This window comes from Heterodontus francisci, chromosome 19, assembly GCF_036365525.1.
Source record: "Heterodontus francisci isolate sHetFra1 chromosome 19, sHetFra1.hap1, whole genome shotgun sequence".
Lineage (NCBI taxonomy): Eukaryota > Metazoa > Chordata > Chondrichthyes > Heterodontiformes > Heterodontidae > Heterodontus > Heterodontus francisci.
In genome coordinates this window covers 89,687,472-89,705,856 of record NC_090389.1, presented here as the reverse complement: position 1 = coordinate 89,705,856, position 18,385 = coordinate 89,687,472, and the positions used below count along the sequence as shown (strand labels likewise).

The 18,385-nt window shown below is 44.8% G+C and overlaps 2 protein-coding genes across 3 annotated transcripts in view; one reads left to right on the top strand and one right to left on the bottom strand.

Moving 5' to 3' along the window:
* The window catches only part of cfap100 (cilia and flagella associated protein 100), a 78,058-nt gene extending 74,550 nt beyond the window's left edge, over window positions 1–3,508 (top strand). For both annotated transcript variants that reach the window (XM_068052197.1, XM_068052198.1), the window contains exons 13-16: window positions 325–460; window positions 1,281–1,483; window positions 2,757–2,850; window positions 3,123–3,508. In XM_068052197.1, coding sequence (XP_067908298.1) covers window positions 325–460; window positions 1,281–1,483; window positions 2,757–2,850; window positions 3,123–3,239 — 550 coding nt within the window. In that variant the 3' untranslated portion in view covers window positions 3,240–3,508. The remainder of the gene's footprint in view (window positions 1–324; window positions 461–1,280; window positions 1,484–2,756; window positions 2,851–3,122) is intronic.
* A 12,032-nt stretch (window positions 3,509–15,540) lies between these two features.
* LOC137380294 (zinc finger protein ZXDC-like) overlaps window positions 15,541–18,385 on the bottom strand; it is a 30,845-nt gene continuing 28,000 nt past the window's right edge. The window contains exon 10 of the mRNA XM_068052196.1: window positions 15,541–17,558. Within this exon, the coding sequence (XP_067908297.1) occupies window positions 17,475–17,558 (84 nt within the window). The 3' untranslated portion in view covers window positions 15,541–17,474. The remainder of the gene's footprint in view (window positions 17,559–18,385) is intronic.

Genomic DNA, 18,385 nt, shown 5'->3' with positions numbered 1-18,385 from the left:
TAGATTGGGCAGCTAGTTTTTTCAGCCAGCACTGACACGATGGGCTGAATGGCCTCCTTCTGTGTCTGTATTTTTTTCTATGGTTCTATGGTCTCCTCCTGTTCCTATATAACAGGCTCGAGGTGCTGAACGTCTGTTGCTATATTCCCCGATTGCCAGCCAGAGATTGACCAACTCAGCACATCCCTGTGACAGGAATCTGAAATCTTCCTGGCCCCAGAGCAGGAACTTTCTTTAATCATTATATTGGGCGAGCAAGAGTTGGGTAATTAATTGATTTTTTTTTTTGGAACTGGAACCAATAATTTTGTGGTTGTTTGGCAGGAACTGTGAGACGGATTTTCTGAAACAGCAGCTGAACGTGCTGAACGAAGCTGTCGCCAAGGAAGAGAGCAGGGCTGCAGAACTTGAACTCAAGGCCAAGATGTTCTCCTTCAGCCAGAGTACGATTGAAGATCAGGTACCAGCAGCTGCCCTCGGTGCAGGTTCTGCCACATTTACAGGCATGATCAGCAGCCCATCTCCCACCTTAAACACAAGCAGCTTAAAAGTGTGATGGAATACTCTCCACTTGCCTGGATGGGTGCAGCTCCAAGAATACTCAGGAAGCTCAACAGCATCCAGGACAAAGCAGCCTGCGTGATTGGCACCCCATCCACAAAGATTCACTCCCTCCACCACTGACGCACAGTGGCATCTACAAGATGCACTGCAGCAACTCACCAAGGGTCCTTTGACAGCATCTTCCAAACCCGCGACCTCTACCACCTAGAAGGACCAGGGCAACAGATGCATGGGAACACCACCACCTGCAAGTTCCCTCCAAGTCACACACCATCCTGACTTGGAACTATATCGCCATTCCTTCACTGGCCCTAGTCTCAGAATCAGGGATCGGCCATTTACACAGGATTACTCGGATATACGTCACAGAACCAGGCCATTTGGCCCAATCAGTCCATGCCAGCATTTATTCTGCACTCACTTAGGACTGAGATGAGGAGAAATTTCTTCACTCAGAGGGTTGTGAATCTTTGGAATTCTCTACCCCAAAGGGCTGTGGATCCTCAGTCATTCAGTATGTTCAAGACTAAGATCAATAATTTTTTGGAGTCTAAGGGAATCAAGGGATAAGGGGAATGAGCATTAAAGTAGAAGTTCAGCCGTGATTGTTTTGAATAGCGGAGTAGACTCGACAGCCCGAATGGCCGACTCCTGCTCCTATTTCTTATGTTCCTAACTGTTGCTGTCTATTTCCTCCCAAACATCCCCTGCTCCAGGATAAAATGCTGGAGGCTCTAGATCAGAAGGTGGGAGAGGTTTACCGAGCCTGTATCGGTGAAAACGAGGCCAACATGAGCACACTACAGATGCTGACCAGTATCGAGAACTATCTGGAGGACTTGTTCGAGAATCTAGAGAAGCTGCCTCGGGAGAAAGTGGAATTGGCCCAAAAGAACAAAGAAAAGGAGAGGAGGATGAGGTAGAGACAGTGCAGAGATTGTGCCTGACATTACGCAAACTATGTGATAAAACACTCAACAATTAGCAGGAAACTTACAAAGTTATGTGGGAGAGTAAGCTGTGAGGATGCAAAGAGACTGCAATGGGATAGACTCTTAATCTCTTTAACAAAGGAAGGATGTACTTGCCTTAGAAAGGGTGTAATGCAGGTTTATTACACTCATTCCTGGGGTGAGAGGGCTGTCCTATGAGGACAGATTGAGTAAAATGTGCCTATATTTGCTGGAGTTTAGAAGAGAGGTGATTTCACTGAAATGTATAAAGTTCTTAAGGGGCTTGACAGGGTAGATGCTGAGAGCTGGCTGAAGAGTCTAGAACTAGGGGTCAGTTTCAGGATAAGATTCAGCCATTTAGGATTGAGATGAGGAGAAATGTCTTCATTCAGAGGGTTGTGAAGAGGCTCAGTCCATGCGTACATTCAATAGATTTTTGTACACTGAGAATCGAGGGATAAGGAGATAGGGTGGGAAAGTGGAGTTGAGGTTGGCAGAGCAGGCTCGAGGGGCTAAATGATGAGGCTCACACTCATGTTGCCATTTCCTACCCCAGGGATCACACAACTAGCTAGAACCAGGAATGAGAAGGTCATAACGCTAAGTCAGCTATGGGTTTATGAGGAGGGTGGGGAGGGAGAGAGGTCAGTGTGTGAATATGCTGCCAAGTGCAATCCAGAGAACACACACTGAGGATCCTCTGGTCAATCCCTGGTCCATGTTGAGTTGAGTGGAGTTGAGTTGTCCCTCCGATGAGGGGTGGTTATGTTACTGGACTAATAATCCAGAGACATGAGTTAAAAACCCCCCACAGCAGCTGTGGAATTTAAGTTCAGTTACCTGAATAAATCTGGAATAAAAAGTTAGTATTAGTAATGGGGACCTTGAAACTACTGGGTTGTTGTTAAAAACCTATCTGGTTCCCTAACATCTTTTAGGGAAGAAAATCTGCTGCCCCTACCTGGTCTGGGCCTATATGTGACTCCAAACTCACAGCTATATGGTTGCCTCTTAACTGGCCTCTGCATTCAAGAAGGTGGCTCCCAACACCTCCTCAAGGGTAATTAGGGATGGCAATAAATGCTGGCCTTGCCACTGATGCTGATATCCTGAGAATGTGAACCTGGGACTGTAGTCACCGGCCACACGGGAACAGGCAGGGGAACAATCCAACGCTCAGCAACAACTGCTGTCATCGAAGCATGTGCAGATTTTACTGTGATGTTATTTGTTTCACAGGGCAAGAGAGGAGAGGCTGAGGGAAGAGAAGCTTCATCAGGAGGAGCGAATGCATCGCGCAATTATCAGATCACAGGCTGAGCACCAGAAAAAGGTACAGCTCATGGTCACAGAAGTTCTCTCCTCCCAACTCACCATAACTCTGCTGCCCGTTTAACATCTCACCTGAGAGGTGGCCCTTCTGACACTACTGGCACTGGGAGTGGCAGCTGGATTGTGTGCTCAAGTCTCTGGTGCGGGGCTTGAACCTACAACCTTCAAATTGGGAGGTGCAGACATCTCTGCAGACCACAGGCACCGAGTGGCATTTCAGGGCCAGGTGGAGTCTTTGTGAATTCTGACACCAATTTCTACTTGTCTTCACAGACTGGGAGGAAGCTTGTGTTCCGATCAAACCCACCTTTAATGAAGGAGCTGGAGCAGGAGAGCCAAGTCACCACCGACAAGGAGAAGGAGGAGAACGAGTACTACTTTAGCTTCTAACTGTACTGTTTATGAAGGAATGAAATGTGCATGCACACATGTCAATGTGTTCAAACGTTCTGCGTCGATCACTGCATTGTACAGATCGGCCGAGGCTCATGGTTTGCAATGTTTTATTTCAAGGAGCCCTCGTCGACTTGCTTCCTTCCAAACTACACCAACCCTACAGACATAATCAGCTGTCCTGAGCATCGAAAAGTTTTAGTTGTCTTGTTTATGTAGCAGTGTAAGTTTGTATTCATAGAAATGCTATGAGTTATTGAAATAAATGTGACTATTTGCCTTCCTCTTTCACAAAATGATGCGAGTTAGTGCTGTGAGAAATCAGACAGAGAACATCTATTTCAAATCAGGTTAAAATGCTATGACAGCCAAGACCAGATTACCAGTGCAACAACAATAACTTGCTTTTATACAGCACCATTGACGTAGCAAAAACATCCCAAGGCACTTCACAGCAGTAAAAATCAAACAAATTTGACACTGAACCACACGAGATGATGTTAGGACAGGTGACCGAAAGCTTGGTTAAAGAGGCAGGTTTTAAGGAGAGACTTAAATGAATAGAAAGGGGAAGAGGTTTAGTACAGCAACCCATCCTTTGAGGATATATTAACTTATTCATCCTCCCCTCTTCTACCTGACAGAGCTAACATTTATTGGGGATACAGTGCCTGAGTGTGGTGTAAAAGCAGCTGTCAGGGGTTCATGCTGACTGATACTGCATCATCCACACTCAGCTGCACATCAGTACATTGGGTATGCCATCAAGCTTGCTCTGTCTGGGGCTCTAATCAGTGAACTAAAGGCTGGAATGACATTAAAATTAAATTCCTTCTGTAATGATGTTTAACATCCAGCTCCCAGGACAGCAGGTATCCTTCCCTAAAGAGACACGAGGAGCACCAGTAGGTGATTCAACCCCTCAATCCTGTTCTGCCTTTAAATGACAGTCTAACTCCATCTGGCTACCTTGGCTCCATATCCTTTTATACCCATATCTAGCGGAAATCTTTTGATAGATTTAAAATTATTAATTGAGCCCCAGCATCTAATGCTTTTGGTGGGAGAGAGTTCTACACTTCTACCACTCCTTGCACGAATAAGTGTTTTCTAACTTCTCTCCTGAATGGCCTGGCTCTGATTTTAACTTTGTCCTAGTCCCCTTAAGACTCTACCACCAGCAAAGACCACCCCCTGTCCCCCAACCCCACCTCGCTCACCCAAAAGGTTTCTATCAACCTGATCAATTCCTTTCAAAATCTTAAAAACCTTAATTAAATAACCTGATGTACATTCCAAGAAATACAAGCCTAGGTTATATAACATCTCTCCATAATCTAACCCATGGAGCCCTGATAACATTCTGATGAATTACGCTCCAAGGACAATATATTCTAAAGTGTAGTGTCCGAAACTGTACACCGTACTCCAAATGTGGTCTAACCAGGGCTGTATGTAGCTGTTGCTAGATTTCCTCTATTATTCTAGCCCCTTAGTTATCAAGGCTAACATTACATCAGAAAGGTCATCGACCTGAAACATTAGCCAGGCCTCTCCTCAGATGCTGCCTGACCTGCTGGGTATTTCCAACATTTTCTGTCTTTATTTCAGATTTCCAGCATCTGCAGTATTTTGTTTTTGCTTTACAAACCCATGTTGGCCCTCTCTAATCAGCTCACATTTATCTAAGTGCTCAGTCACCCTGTCCTTAATTATAGATTCCAATAACCTCCCTACAACAGATGTTAGACTAACAGGTCTATAATTTCCTGGTTTCTTTCTCACCTTTCTAAAATAACAGAGTTACATTTGCAATTTTCCAATCTAAAGGGACAATTCCTGAATCGAGAGCACTTAGGAAGATTATGGCTAAAGCATCTGCAATTGCCTCACCTACTTCCTTCAAAACCCGAGATAGAAACCTCAGATCCCAGGGACTTGTCAGTCTTTAGTGCCATTATTTTTTTCTAATTCTGTTTTCTTGCTTCCATTAACTTTAGTGAGTTTCAGCCCTTGCTACATTATTAGTTTTCTGGAATGTCTGGTATCTTATCTCTTCCTCAACTGTGAAGACTCACATAAAGCTGTCGTTCAACAGGTCTGCTAATTCCTTATTTCCATTTGCAACATTACAGACACCTGTTTTTAAATGGCCCACATTATCCTTTCTTCTAATATAACTGTAAAAATTGTGAATCTTGATATCCCGCTCAAGTTTCTTTTTTACAGCTCTTGCTAACTTGTTTGTCTTACTTTGCTGTTCATTGTCTCTCTCCCAGTCCCTGGGATCTAGTCTTTGCACTGTTGGACCCTCTTTCCTTGAATTTTGTTATCTCACCTCTTTTGTGAGTGTGGCTGCTTTATTTGATATGAAAGCTCTTGCCTCTTAGGGGGTAGATATTCATTTTGTATTAAGCCAAATTATTTTTCAAACACCCACGGTTCATCTGTAGTTTTACCCAATCCGTTTTGACCAGTTTGCTGTTTATCTCTATCTCAATCCAGTTAAAGTTAGAATTGCCAAGATCTAGAACCTTAGTAACTGTACTGTGTTTCTTCTTTTTAAAGCTATCACTGAATTCAGTCCAATTCTGATCACTGTTAGATAAATGTTTCCTTACTGTTAGATTAGAATTGGCCTTTATAGCCACTCCAGGTGCTGCTTCACAAACCACTGACTACCTCCAGGCGCTTACCCATTGTCTCCCGAGACAAGGAGGCCAAAGAAGAAGAAGAAGATTATTAACCAAATCTGGCTTCCCACTATAAACATTCGTGAACCAGTTGGGTTTTTATGACAATCCGACAGTTTCATAATATCAGCTTTTTATTTCCAGACAGATTTTTAAAGAAGAACTGAATTCAAATTCTCAAATTGCATTACTTTAGCCCACTCCCATTATAGTGCTCAGTCTGCTTTCCTAACAGTGAAACTAATCCAAAGGACAGAAAGGGTGGATGTGACAGTGACCAGACAGAGAGAAAACAGGAATAATTAAAACACGACATAGCTGTTCATCACATTACTTGTGATCTCTGATCAACCAAGGCCATGTGGCATATTCTGGCCGCATGACATCATTGACGAATTTGCTAGAGTTCTTCAAAGCTGTAACAAGCAAAGTGGATAATGGGGATCCTGTAGATGTAGTTTATCTGGACTTCCAGAAGGCATTTGATAAGGTGCTGCACAAAAGGTTAATACACAAGGTAAGATCACATGGGGCTAGGGGCAATTTATTAGCTTGGATAGAGGATTGGCTAACCAACAGAAAACAGAGAGTCGGGATAAATGGACCTTTTTCTGGTTGGCAAGATGTAACTAGTGGGGTGCCACAGGGTTCGGTCCTCGGGCCCCAACTATTTACAATCTATATTAATGACTTGGATGCAGGGATAGAAGGTACTATAGCCAAATTTGCAGATGACATTAAAATAGGTGGATAATAAGTTGCAATAAAGAAATAAGAAATTTACAAATGGATATGGATAGGTAGGTGAATGGGCCAAAATTTGGCAGATGAAGTTTAACGTGGATAAGTGTGAGGTTATCCATTTTGGTCGGAAGAATAGAAAGGCAAATTATTATCTAAATGGAGAGAAACCTCAGAGTGCTTCGGTGCAGAGGGATCTGGGTGTCCTCATGTATGAATCGCAGAAAACTAGTTTGCAGATACAGCAGGTGATAAGGAAGGCAAATGGAATTTTGGCATTTATTGCTAAAGGAATAGAGTATAAAAGTAGGGAAGTGTTGCTACAACTGTACAAGGCATTAGTGAGACCGCACCTGGAGTATTGCGTACAGTTTTGGTCCCCTTACTTGAGGAGGGATGTAGTTGCATTGGAGGCAGTTCAGAGGAGGTTCACTAGATTGATTCCAGGGATGAGGGGCTTGTTTTATGAAGAGAGATTGAGCAGTTTAGGCCTTTACTCTCTGGAGTTTAGAAGAATGAGAGGAAATCTAATTGAGGTATATAAGATGATTAAGGGGATTGACAAAGTAGACACAGAGAGGATGTTTCCTCTTGTGGGGCAATCTAGAACGAGAGGTCATAGTTTTAGGATAAGGGGTAGTGGATTTAAAACTGAGATGAGGAGAAATTACTTCTCTCAAAGGGTTGTGAGTCTGTGGAATTCACTACCCCAGAGTGAGGTGGATGCCGGGACATTGAGTAAATTTAAGGAGGAGATAGACAGATTTTTAATTAGTAATGGGTTGAAGGATTATGGAGAACGGGCAGGAAAGTGGAGTTCAGGCCGAGATGAGATCAGCCATGATCGTATTGAATGGCGGAGCAGGCTCGAGGGGCTGAATTGCCTACTCCTGCTCCTAGTTCTTATGCAAGACATACTTAAAAAGGAGTAGGGGCATCCTAAGAAAAGGAAGTAGAATAGCTGTTAAGGAATACATGTGTGCAGTAAGGAGAGTAAAAAGGGTGATGTGGGAGAAATTTCGAAGAGGGAACATCAGAAGACGACTGCCCTAGAGACTCCCTCTCTGACGCTGAACGTTCTGTATTCAGCACAGGACTCAGTTTTATCCCCTTACGCCCCCACCTCAATAAATTTCGCGCTTGGCATGACGCTAAGCTCTTCTTCCGTCGCCTTCGGGCTTACTTCTTTGATCAGGAATTCTCCCCCCGACCAGCAGACCCATTCACCTGCCTCCAGCATTCTCCCTCCAGCCGGTCCCCTCCCTCTGGTCTCTTACCCACTGCTCTTGATCTTTTCATTGAAAACTGTCGGCGAGACATTGGCTGTATCAATTTCTCCACTCTGCTCACTCACTCTAACCTGTCCCCCTCTGAACTTGCACTCTGTTCTCTCAGGTCTAAATCCCGACATTGTCATCAAACCTGCAGACAAGGTTGGTGCTGTTGTTGTCTGGCGTACCGACCTCTACCTTGCAGAAACTCAACGCCAACTCACAGACACTGCTTCCTACATCTCCCTGGACCATGACCCCACCACCGAACATCAAGCTACTGTCCACAGGACTGTCACTAACCTCATCACCTCTGGAGATCCACCTCTGCAGCTTCCAACCTCATAGTCCCGCAACCCCAGACATTTAACGCCTGCCACGCGACCCAAAACCAACAGGACGGGACCCAACGATGTGTCGGGTTCGGTCCGCACTTCTGGGTCTGGCATTTGGGCTCGGGTGGAGTCAGGCCGGATCGGACATGCTCTATCACCACCTCAGGTATGTGACTTTAATGTTAATTTACTTTTTGGATTTTAAAGGTGGTTTTGTTACAGTTATTTTAAGCTTGTGCAAGTAGTGAACAAAGTGAAAAACGGAAGGTAAGTTAACTGATGGTCGGGTCAGGCGCGGGAAAAAATGGAAGGACTCGGGCAGGGTCGGGTGGGGTCTCATTTGCAGACCCGAGCAGGCCTTTACCGGACAGCCCGCTTCTACCTCCTTCCTAAAATCCACAAACAGGACTGTCCCAGCAGACCATTTGTGTCAGCCTGCTCCTGCCCTACTGAACTTATTTCTTCCTATCTTGACTCTATCTTTTCTCCCCTGGTCCAGTCTCTTCCTACCTACATCCGTGACTCTTCTAATGCCCTACGTCATTCTGACAATTTCCAGTTTCCTGGCCCCAACTGCCTCCACTTCACGATGGGAGGTCCAATCTCTCTATACCTCCATCCTCCACCAGGACGGTTTGAGGACTCTCCGCATCTTCCTTGAACAGAGGACCAACCAGTCCCCATCCACCACCACCCTCCTCTGCCTGGCTGAACTTGTTCTCACATTGAACAACTTCTCCTTCAACTCCACTCACTTCCTTCTAGTAAAAGGTGTTGCTATGGATACCCACATCAGTCCTAGTTATGCCTGTCTTTTTGTGGGATATGTCAAACATTCCTTGTTCCAGTTCTACACAGGACCCCTCCAACTTTTTTTCCGGTACATTGATGGCTGCTTCCTGCTCCCGCCCCGAACTGGAAAACTTCAACTTTGCTTCTAATTTCCACCCTTCTCTCATCTTTACATCGTCCATCTCTGACACTTCCCTTCCCTTCCTGACTCCTGTCTCCATCTCTGCAGATAGGCAGTCTAATATTCATTATAAGCCCACTGACGCCCCCATCTACCTCGACTACACTTCTTCACACCCTGCCTCCTGTAAAGACTCCAGTCCATTGTCTCAGTTTCTCCATCTCCGACCCATCTGCTCTGATAATGCAACCTTCCACGACAGCACTTCTGACATGTCTTCCTTCTTCCTCAACTGAGGATTCCCCCCCTACTGTGGTTGACAGGACCCTTAACCATGTCCAGCTCATTTCCCACACCTCTACCCTCACCCTCCCTCCCAGAACTGTGACAAAGAACAAAGAACAGTACAGCACAGGAACAGGCCATTCGGCCCTCCAAGCATGCACCGATCTTGATGCCTGCCTAAACTAACACCTTGTGCACTTCCGGGGCCCATATCCCTCTATTCCCTTCCTATTCATGTATTTGTCAAGACGTCGCTATCGTACCTGCTTCCACCACCTCCCCCGGCAACAAGTTCCAGGCACTCACCACCCTCTGTGTAAAAAACTTGCCTCGCACATCCCCTCTAAACTTTGCCCCTCGCACCTTTGTCCCCTAGTAACTGACTCTTCCACCCTGGGAAAAAGCTTCTGACTATCCACTCTGTCCATGCCGCTCATAACTTTGTAAACCTCTATCATGTCGCCCCTCCACCTCCGTCGTTCCAGTGAAAACAATCCGAGTTTTTCCAACCTCTCCTCATAGCTAATGCCCTCCAGACCAGGCAACATCCTGGTAAGCCTCCTCTGTACCCTCTCCAAAGCCTCCACGTCCTTCTGGTAGTGTGGCGACCAGAATTGCACACAATATTCTAAGTGTGGCCTAACTAAGGTTCTGTGCAGCTGCAACATGACTTGCCAATTTTTATACTCTATGCCCCGACCGATGAAGGCAAGCATGCCATATGCCTTCTTGACTACCTTATCCACCTGCGTTGCCACTTTCAGTGACCTGTGGACCTGTACGCCAGATCTCTCTGCCTGTCAATACTCCGAAGGGTTCTGCCATTTACTGTATACCTCCCACCTGCATTAGACCTTCCAAAATGCATTACCTCACATTTGTCCAGATTAAACTCCATCTGCCATTTCTCCGCCCAAGTCTCCAACCGATCTATATCCTGCTGTATCCTCTGACAATCCTCATCACTATCAGCAACTCCACCAACCTTTGTGTCGTCCGCAAACTTACTAATCAGACCAGCTACATTTTCCTCCAAATCATTTATATATACTACAAACAGCAAAAGTCCCAGCACTGATCCCTGCGGAACACCACTAGTCACATCCCTCCATTCAGAAAAGCACCCATCCACTGTTACCCTCTGTCTTCTATGACCGAGCCAGTTCTGTATCCATCTTTCCAGCTCACCTCTGATCCCGTGTGACTTCACCTTTTGTACCAGTCTGCCATGCAGGACCTTGTCAAAGGCTTTACTAAAGTCCATATAGATAACATCCACTGCCCTTCCTTCATCAATCATCTTCGTCACTTCCCCAAAAAACTCAATCAAATTAGTAAGACATGACCTCCCCTTCACAAAACCTTGCTGCCATCGCTAATAAGTTCATTTGTTTCCAAATGGGAGTAAATCCTGTCCCGAATAATCCTCTCTAATAGTTTCCCTACCACTGACGTAAGGCTCACCGGCCTATAATTTCCTGGATTATCCTTGCCACCCTTCTTAAACAAAGGAACAACATTGGCTATTCTCCAGTCCTCTGAGACCTCACTTGTAGCCAATGAGGATGCAAAGATTTCTGTCAAGGCCCCAGCAATTTCTTCCTTTGCCTCCCTCAGTATTCTAGGGTAGATCCCATCAGGCCCTGGGGACTTATCTACCTTAATGCTTTGCAAGACACCCAACACCTCCTCCTTTTTGATAATGAAATGACTGAGACTATCTGCACTCCCTTCCCTAGGCTCATCATCCACCAAGTCCTTCTCTTTGGTGAATACTGATGCAAAGTACTCATTTAGCACCTCGCCCATTTCCTCTGTCTCCACACATAGATTCCCATCTCTGTCCTTGAGTGGGCCAACCCTTTCCCTGGTTACCCTCGTTCTTTATATATGTATAAAAAGCCTTGGGATTTTCCTTAATTCTGTTTGCCAATGACTTTTCATGACCCCTTTTAGCCCTCCTAACCTTGCTTAAGTTCCTTCCTACTGTCTTAATATTCCTCAAGTGCTTCATCTGTTCCTAGCCTTCCAGCCCTTACAAATGCTTCCTTTTTCTTTTTGACTAGGCTCACAATATCCCGTTTTATCCAAGCTTCCCGAAACTTGCCAAACTTGTCTTTCTTCCTCCCAGGAACATGCTGGTCCTGGATTCTAATCAACTGACGTTTGAAAGACTCCCACATGTCAGATGTTGATTTACCCTCAAACAGCCGCCCCCAATCTAAATTCTTCAGTTCCTGCCTAATATTGTTATAATTAGCCTTCCTCCAATTTAGCACCTTCACCCGAGGACTACTCTTATCCTTATCCACAAGTACCTTAAAACTTATGGAATTATAGTCACTGCTCCCAAAATGCTCCCCCACTGAAACTTCGACCACCTGGCCGGGCTCATTCCCCAATACCAGGTCCAGAATGGCCCCATCCCTAGTTAGACTATCTACATACTGTTTCAAGAAGCCCTCCTGGATGCTCCTCACAAATTCTGCCCCATCCAAGCCCCTGGCACTAAGTGAGTCCCAGTCAATATAGGGGAAGTTAAAATCACCCACCACCACAACCCTGTTACTTTTACATCTTTCCAAAATCTGTCTACATATCTGCTCCTCTACCTCCCACTGGCTGTTGGGAGGCCTGTAGCAAACCCCGACCATCGTGACTGCACCCTTCCTATTCCTGAGCTCCACCCATAGTGCCTCGCTGCATGACCCCTCTGAGGTGTCCTCCCGCAGTACAACTGTGATATTCTCCTTAACTCCTTGTCCTCACTTTCCACCCCACCAGCCTCCACATCCAAAGGAGCATCCTCCACCATTTCCAGCGTGATGCCACGACCAAACGTATCTTCCCCTCCCGTCAGCATTCTGAAGGGATCATTCCCTCTGCGCCACCCTCATCCACTCCTCCATTACCCCCAACACCTCATCACTTCCCATGCAATCGCAGGAGGTGTTACACCTGTCCTTTTACCTCCTGTCTCTTCACTACCCAAGGCCCCAAACACTCCATTCAGGTGAAGCAGCGATTTACTTGTACTTCTTTCAAATGTAGTATACTGTATTTGCTGCTCACAATGTGGACTCCACTACATTGGAGAGACCAAACTCAGACTGGGTGAACGCTTTGCGGAACACCTTCGCTCAAACTGAAAACACGACCCCGAGTTTCCTGTTGCTTGCCATTTCAACACCCCTTCTGCTCTCATGCCCACATCTCTGTCCTAGGTTTGCTGCAGTGTTCCAGTGAACATCAATGCAAGCTCGAGGAACAGCATCTCATTTACCGATTAGGCACGCTCCAGCCTGCCGGACTGAACATTGAGTTCAATCATTTCAGAGCATGACAGGCTCCCCTTTTTATTTTTAGTCATTTTTCATTTATTATTTTTTCTTTATTTTAGTCGTTCGTTTCACCATTCATTTTTTAACCATAGAAACATAGAAAATAGGAGCAGGAGTAGGCCATTCGGCCCTTCAAGCCTGCTCCGCCATTCATTATGATCATGGCTGATCATCCAACTCAGTAGCCTGTTCCGGCTTTCGCCCCATACCCTTTGATCCCTTTCAACCCAAGAGCTCTATCTAATTCCTTTTTGAAAACATACAATGCTTTGGCTTCAACTGCTTTCTGTGGTAGCGAATTCCACAGGCTCACCACTCTCAGGGTGAAGAAATTTCTCCTCATCTCAGTCCTGAAAGGTTTACCCCATATCCTTAGACTATGACCCCTGGTTCTGGACTCCCCATCGGGAACATCCTTCCTGCATCTACCCTGTCAAGTCCTGTTAGAATTTCATAGGTTTCTATGAGATTCCCCCTCACTCTTCTGAACTCCAGCGAATATAATCCTAACCGACTCAATCTCTCTTCATATGTCAGTCCCGCCATCCCAGGAATCAGTCTGGTAAACCTTCGCTGCACTCCCTCTAGAGCAAGAACATCCTTCCTCAGACAAGAAGACCAAAACTGCACACAATATTCCAGGTGTGGCCTCACCAGGGCCCTGTATAATTGCAGCAAGTTATCCCTGCTTCTGTACTCGAATCCTCTCGCTATGAAGGCCAACATACCATTTGCCTTTTTTACTGTCTGTTGGACCTGCATGCTTACCTTCAGCGACTGGTGTACGTGAACACCCAGGTCTCGTTGCATATTCCCCTCTCAGTTTATAGCCATTCAGATAATAAGCTGCCTTTCTGTTCATGCTATCAAAGCATTTGATAACCTTACATTTATCCACATTATACTGCATCTGCCATGCATTAGCCCACTCACTCAACTTGTCCAAATCACCCTGAAGCCTCTCTGCATCCTCCTCACAACTCACCCTCCCACCCAGTTTTGCATCATCTGCAAGTTTGGAAATATTACATTTAGTTGCCTCATCTAAATCATTAATGTATATTGTGAATAGCTGGGTTCCTAGCACTGATCCCTGCAGTCCCCCACTAGTCACTGCCTGCCATTCTGAAAAAGACCCATTTATTCCTACTCTTTGTTTCCTGTCCACCAACCAATTTTCTATCCATCGCAATACACTACCCCCAATCCCATGCGCTTTAATTTTACATGCTCTCTTATGTGAGACTTTGACGAAAGCCTTCTGAAAGTCCAAATAAACCACATCTACTGCTCCCCCTCATCAACTCTACTAGTTACATCCTCAAAGAATTCTAGTAGATTTGACAAGCATGATTTCCCTTTCATAAATCCATGCTGACTCTGCCCGATTCTATCACTGTTCTCTAAGTGCTCTGCTATAAAATCTTTGATAATGGACTCTAGAATTTTCCCCACTACCGACGTCAGGCTGACAGCTCCATAATTCCTTGCTTTCTCTCTACCTCCCTTTTTAAACAGTGGGGTTACATTAGCTACCCTCCAATCTGTAGGAACTGTTCCAGAGTCTATAGAATCTTGGAAGATGACCACCAATGCATCCACTATTTCTAGGGCCACTTCCTTAAGCACTCTGGGATGCATACCATCAGGCCCTGGGGATTTATCGGCCTTCAATCCCATCAATTTCCCCAACACCATTTCTTTACTAATACTGATTTCTTTCAGTTCCTCTCTCTCACTAAGCCCTGTGTTCCCCAACATTTCTGGTATGATATTTGTGTCTTCCCTTGTGAAGACAGAACCAAAGTATGCATTTAGTTGGTCAGCCATTTCTTTATTCCCCATAATATATTCCACTGTTTCTGACTGTAAGGGACCTACATTTGTCTTCACCAATCGTTTTCTCTTTACATACCTATAGAAACCTTTACAGTCAGTTTTTATGTTTCCCGCAAGCTTGCTCTCGTACTCTATTTTACCCTTCTTAATCGATTCGTTGGTCCTCCTTTGCTGGATTCTAAACTGCTCCCAATCCTCAGGTCTGTTGTTTTTCCTGGCAAATTTATATGCCTCTTCCTTGGATCAAATGCTATCTCTAATTTCCCTTGTAAGCCATGGTTTGGCTACCTTTCCCATTTTACTTTTGTGCCAGATAGGGATAAACAATTGTTGCAGTTCATCCATGCGCTCTTTAACTGTTTGCCATTGCATATCCATGTTTGTGCTTTGGGCCAGGGCTGTTCATTTTTCTGTCAATTAACACCCTCTCTGTACTAATGCTTTGTCTTTCACCACACCATTAACGTACCATTTGCCTTTGCTCCATGACCTTCTGGTCAGTTATTCTCTGTGACTTTGTCCTATCAACACCTTGTCTTTTGTTATCTCTTGCCCCACCCCCGCTTTATTTGCTTAAAACCTATTACATTTCTAACATTTGCCAGTTCTGATGATGAAGGGTTACGGACCTGAAACGTTAACTCTGCTTCTCTCTCGACAGATGCCGCCAGACCTGCTGAGCATTTCCAGCATTTCTTGTTTTTATGCCCTAGAGACTGAGACTCATTCCCAGGCACAGGTAATGCTAATCTGTTACGTGCTACTGTTTAAATCAATGATCAAAGTATTAATGTGTACTAAGGCTTATTAGCTTTTTTTTTGCAGTAAATCTTGCCACTGTTAAAAACACTAAACTGCCAAGGAAAGGTCAATAACTGGAGACAAGTGGCAAAATTCCATTTATTTTAATACAAATCTGCTGCCTTTCATGAGTTCGGGCCACACTGCTTCAATCCTTAATGCAGACAAACAAATTGTAGTAAGTTTTGTTAAATTTCAAAATCTTAAGCATTAACCAGGCCGTTAATTTAAAAAGTTCTAACACGTGCAGTTGTACACAGAACATACACTGTGTTTGTGCTAGAATCGCACAAGTAGGAACCTGTTTCATCGAAGCACAAGGTGGGCAGGCATTTTCCCCTCCCTCGCCCAACAGTTTAATTGTGAAAATTAAAAGTTGTCCGAGTCCATTTCTATCCTCGCTGAGATTTAAAGCTCAGTAAATGCACAATACTTTTTTTAAAAACTCACCACTTCCTCCGCCCCCCCCTCCCCCTCCCCCCCACAAAATGTCACTGCCCCCTTCACGGTGTAATTTATGTTAAGGCAGTAGAAATGAGTGCAAATTCAGCAATTTCTGCTCACTCAAATTCTCTCTCAACAAATATTCTTTAGAAATGTACAAAAGAATAAATAAATATACATACTGTACAATATAAAAACATTTAAAATATACATATTTAAACTTCCGATAAGGAGGCGATATTTGTGGTGACTGAGCTGCCACAGCAAAAGGTTCGCTTTCCCTGACAAACTGGCCAAAGAGCAGAAGATAGACTTTAGACACGCTCCCCAGACTCACTCATCCAGAATGAGAGTCTTTAGACATGCTCCCCAGACTCACTCACCCAGAACGAGACAGACTTTAGACACGCTCCCCAGACTCACTCACCCAGAATGAGAGTCTTTAGACATGCTCCCCAGACTCACTCACCCAGAACGAGACAGACTTTAGACACGCTCCCCAGACTCACTCACCCAGAACGAGACAGACTTTAGACACGCTCCCCAGACTCACTCATCCAGAACGAGACGGATCTTAGATACGTTCACCATCTTACCCAAAGTGGCTCACGATTTAAGCATCTGAGCTAAGCTACAGTCATTCTTACAATCCCACCCCAGCCAACACTGGGAGGCCAGATAAGGTGCAATAATGACTGTCATATCTCAGAAGCACAGTTACTGACTGACTTTTTTGCCTACTTTCAATTTTAGAATCCAACACTGGGCTCCGCGTAATTGGACTCTCAGTTTCAAAATCTCAGCAGTGAACTTGAGTAATGAGGCTCTGTATCTCATGCACACTGTGGTGCAATTAAGTCATATTTAACAGCCCAGATTGGAACAGCAGGAATCGGACATTATCCAGCAGGTTTTGAGATGCTGTATTCCCTCCCCAGCTGATCCCAGAACATACTCTACCCCTCCCTTTTAAGGCAGATGTAGAGGAAATGTAAAACTCCAATACACACCTGTCAGCCAGAGACCACAGTTAAGCTTTGTTGCTTTAACAGCTGCACATTTAGAAGCTGTCAGTGTTTGAAATTTGAGAGAAAGCTCAGGTAGATGCAGTGATGACTTACAGAAGCACTCTCCCTCTCTGAGGGGAATGACTCTCAATTCCACAGCCCTCATGTTAACATTAAAACTGCAGCTTTTTCCCCAGGAGATGACACTACAAAACTGGAAGTTTAAACCCAGAGTCAATGTGCCAGGTTTTCTCTTGTTCCTCCAGCAGTCGCCATTCCCTGTGCTGCCGATTCCAGGAGCCTAAAATTCGAGGTTCATGTTTCAGTTAGCCCCCAGGCTCTAGGTGCAGAATTGCAGCAGCCCGCGATCTTGAGGACATATTACTTTCAGCAGCGAAGTTAAACCCATCATGTCCAATTTAGTGATTCCCAACATCGGGTCACCCAACCAGTTTCAGATCCACAGTCTGAACCTCCTGGTTCCTGAGCTATGTCTGGCTCCATAGAAAGTGCAAGTTTCATCAGCTGGAACTGAATCCCACTGTCAGTTTTTGTAGCTACGTTACTCCAAGTCCTGAAGGTTTATAGTGCTTCCTGTAAACTGGGAATTGCTAGTGCTGTCATCTTCAGCTGATGGGTTAGGCTCCTGTAAGGATCAAATGAAGCATCAGTTACTTACACTAACCCTACAGCCAAAGCAAGACACATATTTATACAACAAATACTGAACAGGCTTCTTTAAAATTATGAAGAGGTTTGATAAGGTAAACACAGAGGAAATGTTTCTACTTCTGGGGAGTCCAAAACTAGGGGCCATAAATATAAGAGTCACTAATAAATCCAATAGGAAATTCAAGAAAAAAAATCTTTCCCCAGGTGAAAATGTGGAACTCGCTATCACAGAGAGTGAGTGGTTGAGGTGAACAGTATAGATACATTTAAGGGGGAAGCTAGATAAGCAAATGGTGGAGAAAGAAATCGAAGGATATACGGATAGTGTGAGATGAAGTAGGGTGAGGAGAAAGCTCATGTGGAACATAAACACTAGCATGGACCAGCTGGGTGGAGTTTGCAAGTTCTCCCTGTGACCGCGTGGGTTTCCTCCAACAGCCAAAGACTCGCAGGTTGATAGGTAAATTGGCCATTGTAAATTGCCCCTAGTGTAGGTAGGTGGTAGGAGAATTGATGAAAGTGGGGATGTGGTAGGGAATATGGAATTAATGTGGGATTAGTATAAATGGGTGGTTGATGGTCGGCACAGACTCGGTGGGCCGAAGGGCCTGTTTCAGTGCTGTATCTCTCTATTACTCTATGGGTTGAATAGTCAGTTTCTGCACTGCTGATTCTATGCAATTCTACTACGAAACTTCTCAAAGGGCTTCTCACAATAAAATACTGTTACTTATGTATGGAAATAACAACCCATTAAGTGAAATGACCAGTTAACCTGCTGCTGTTTGAAGGATCAATGTT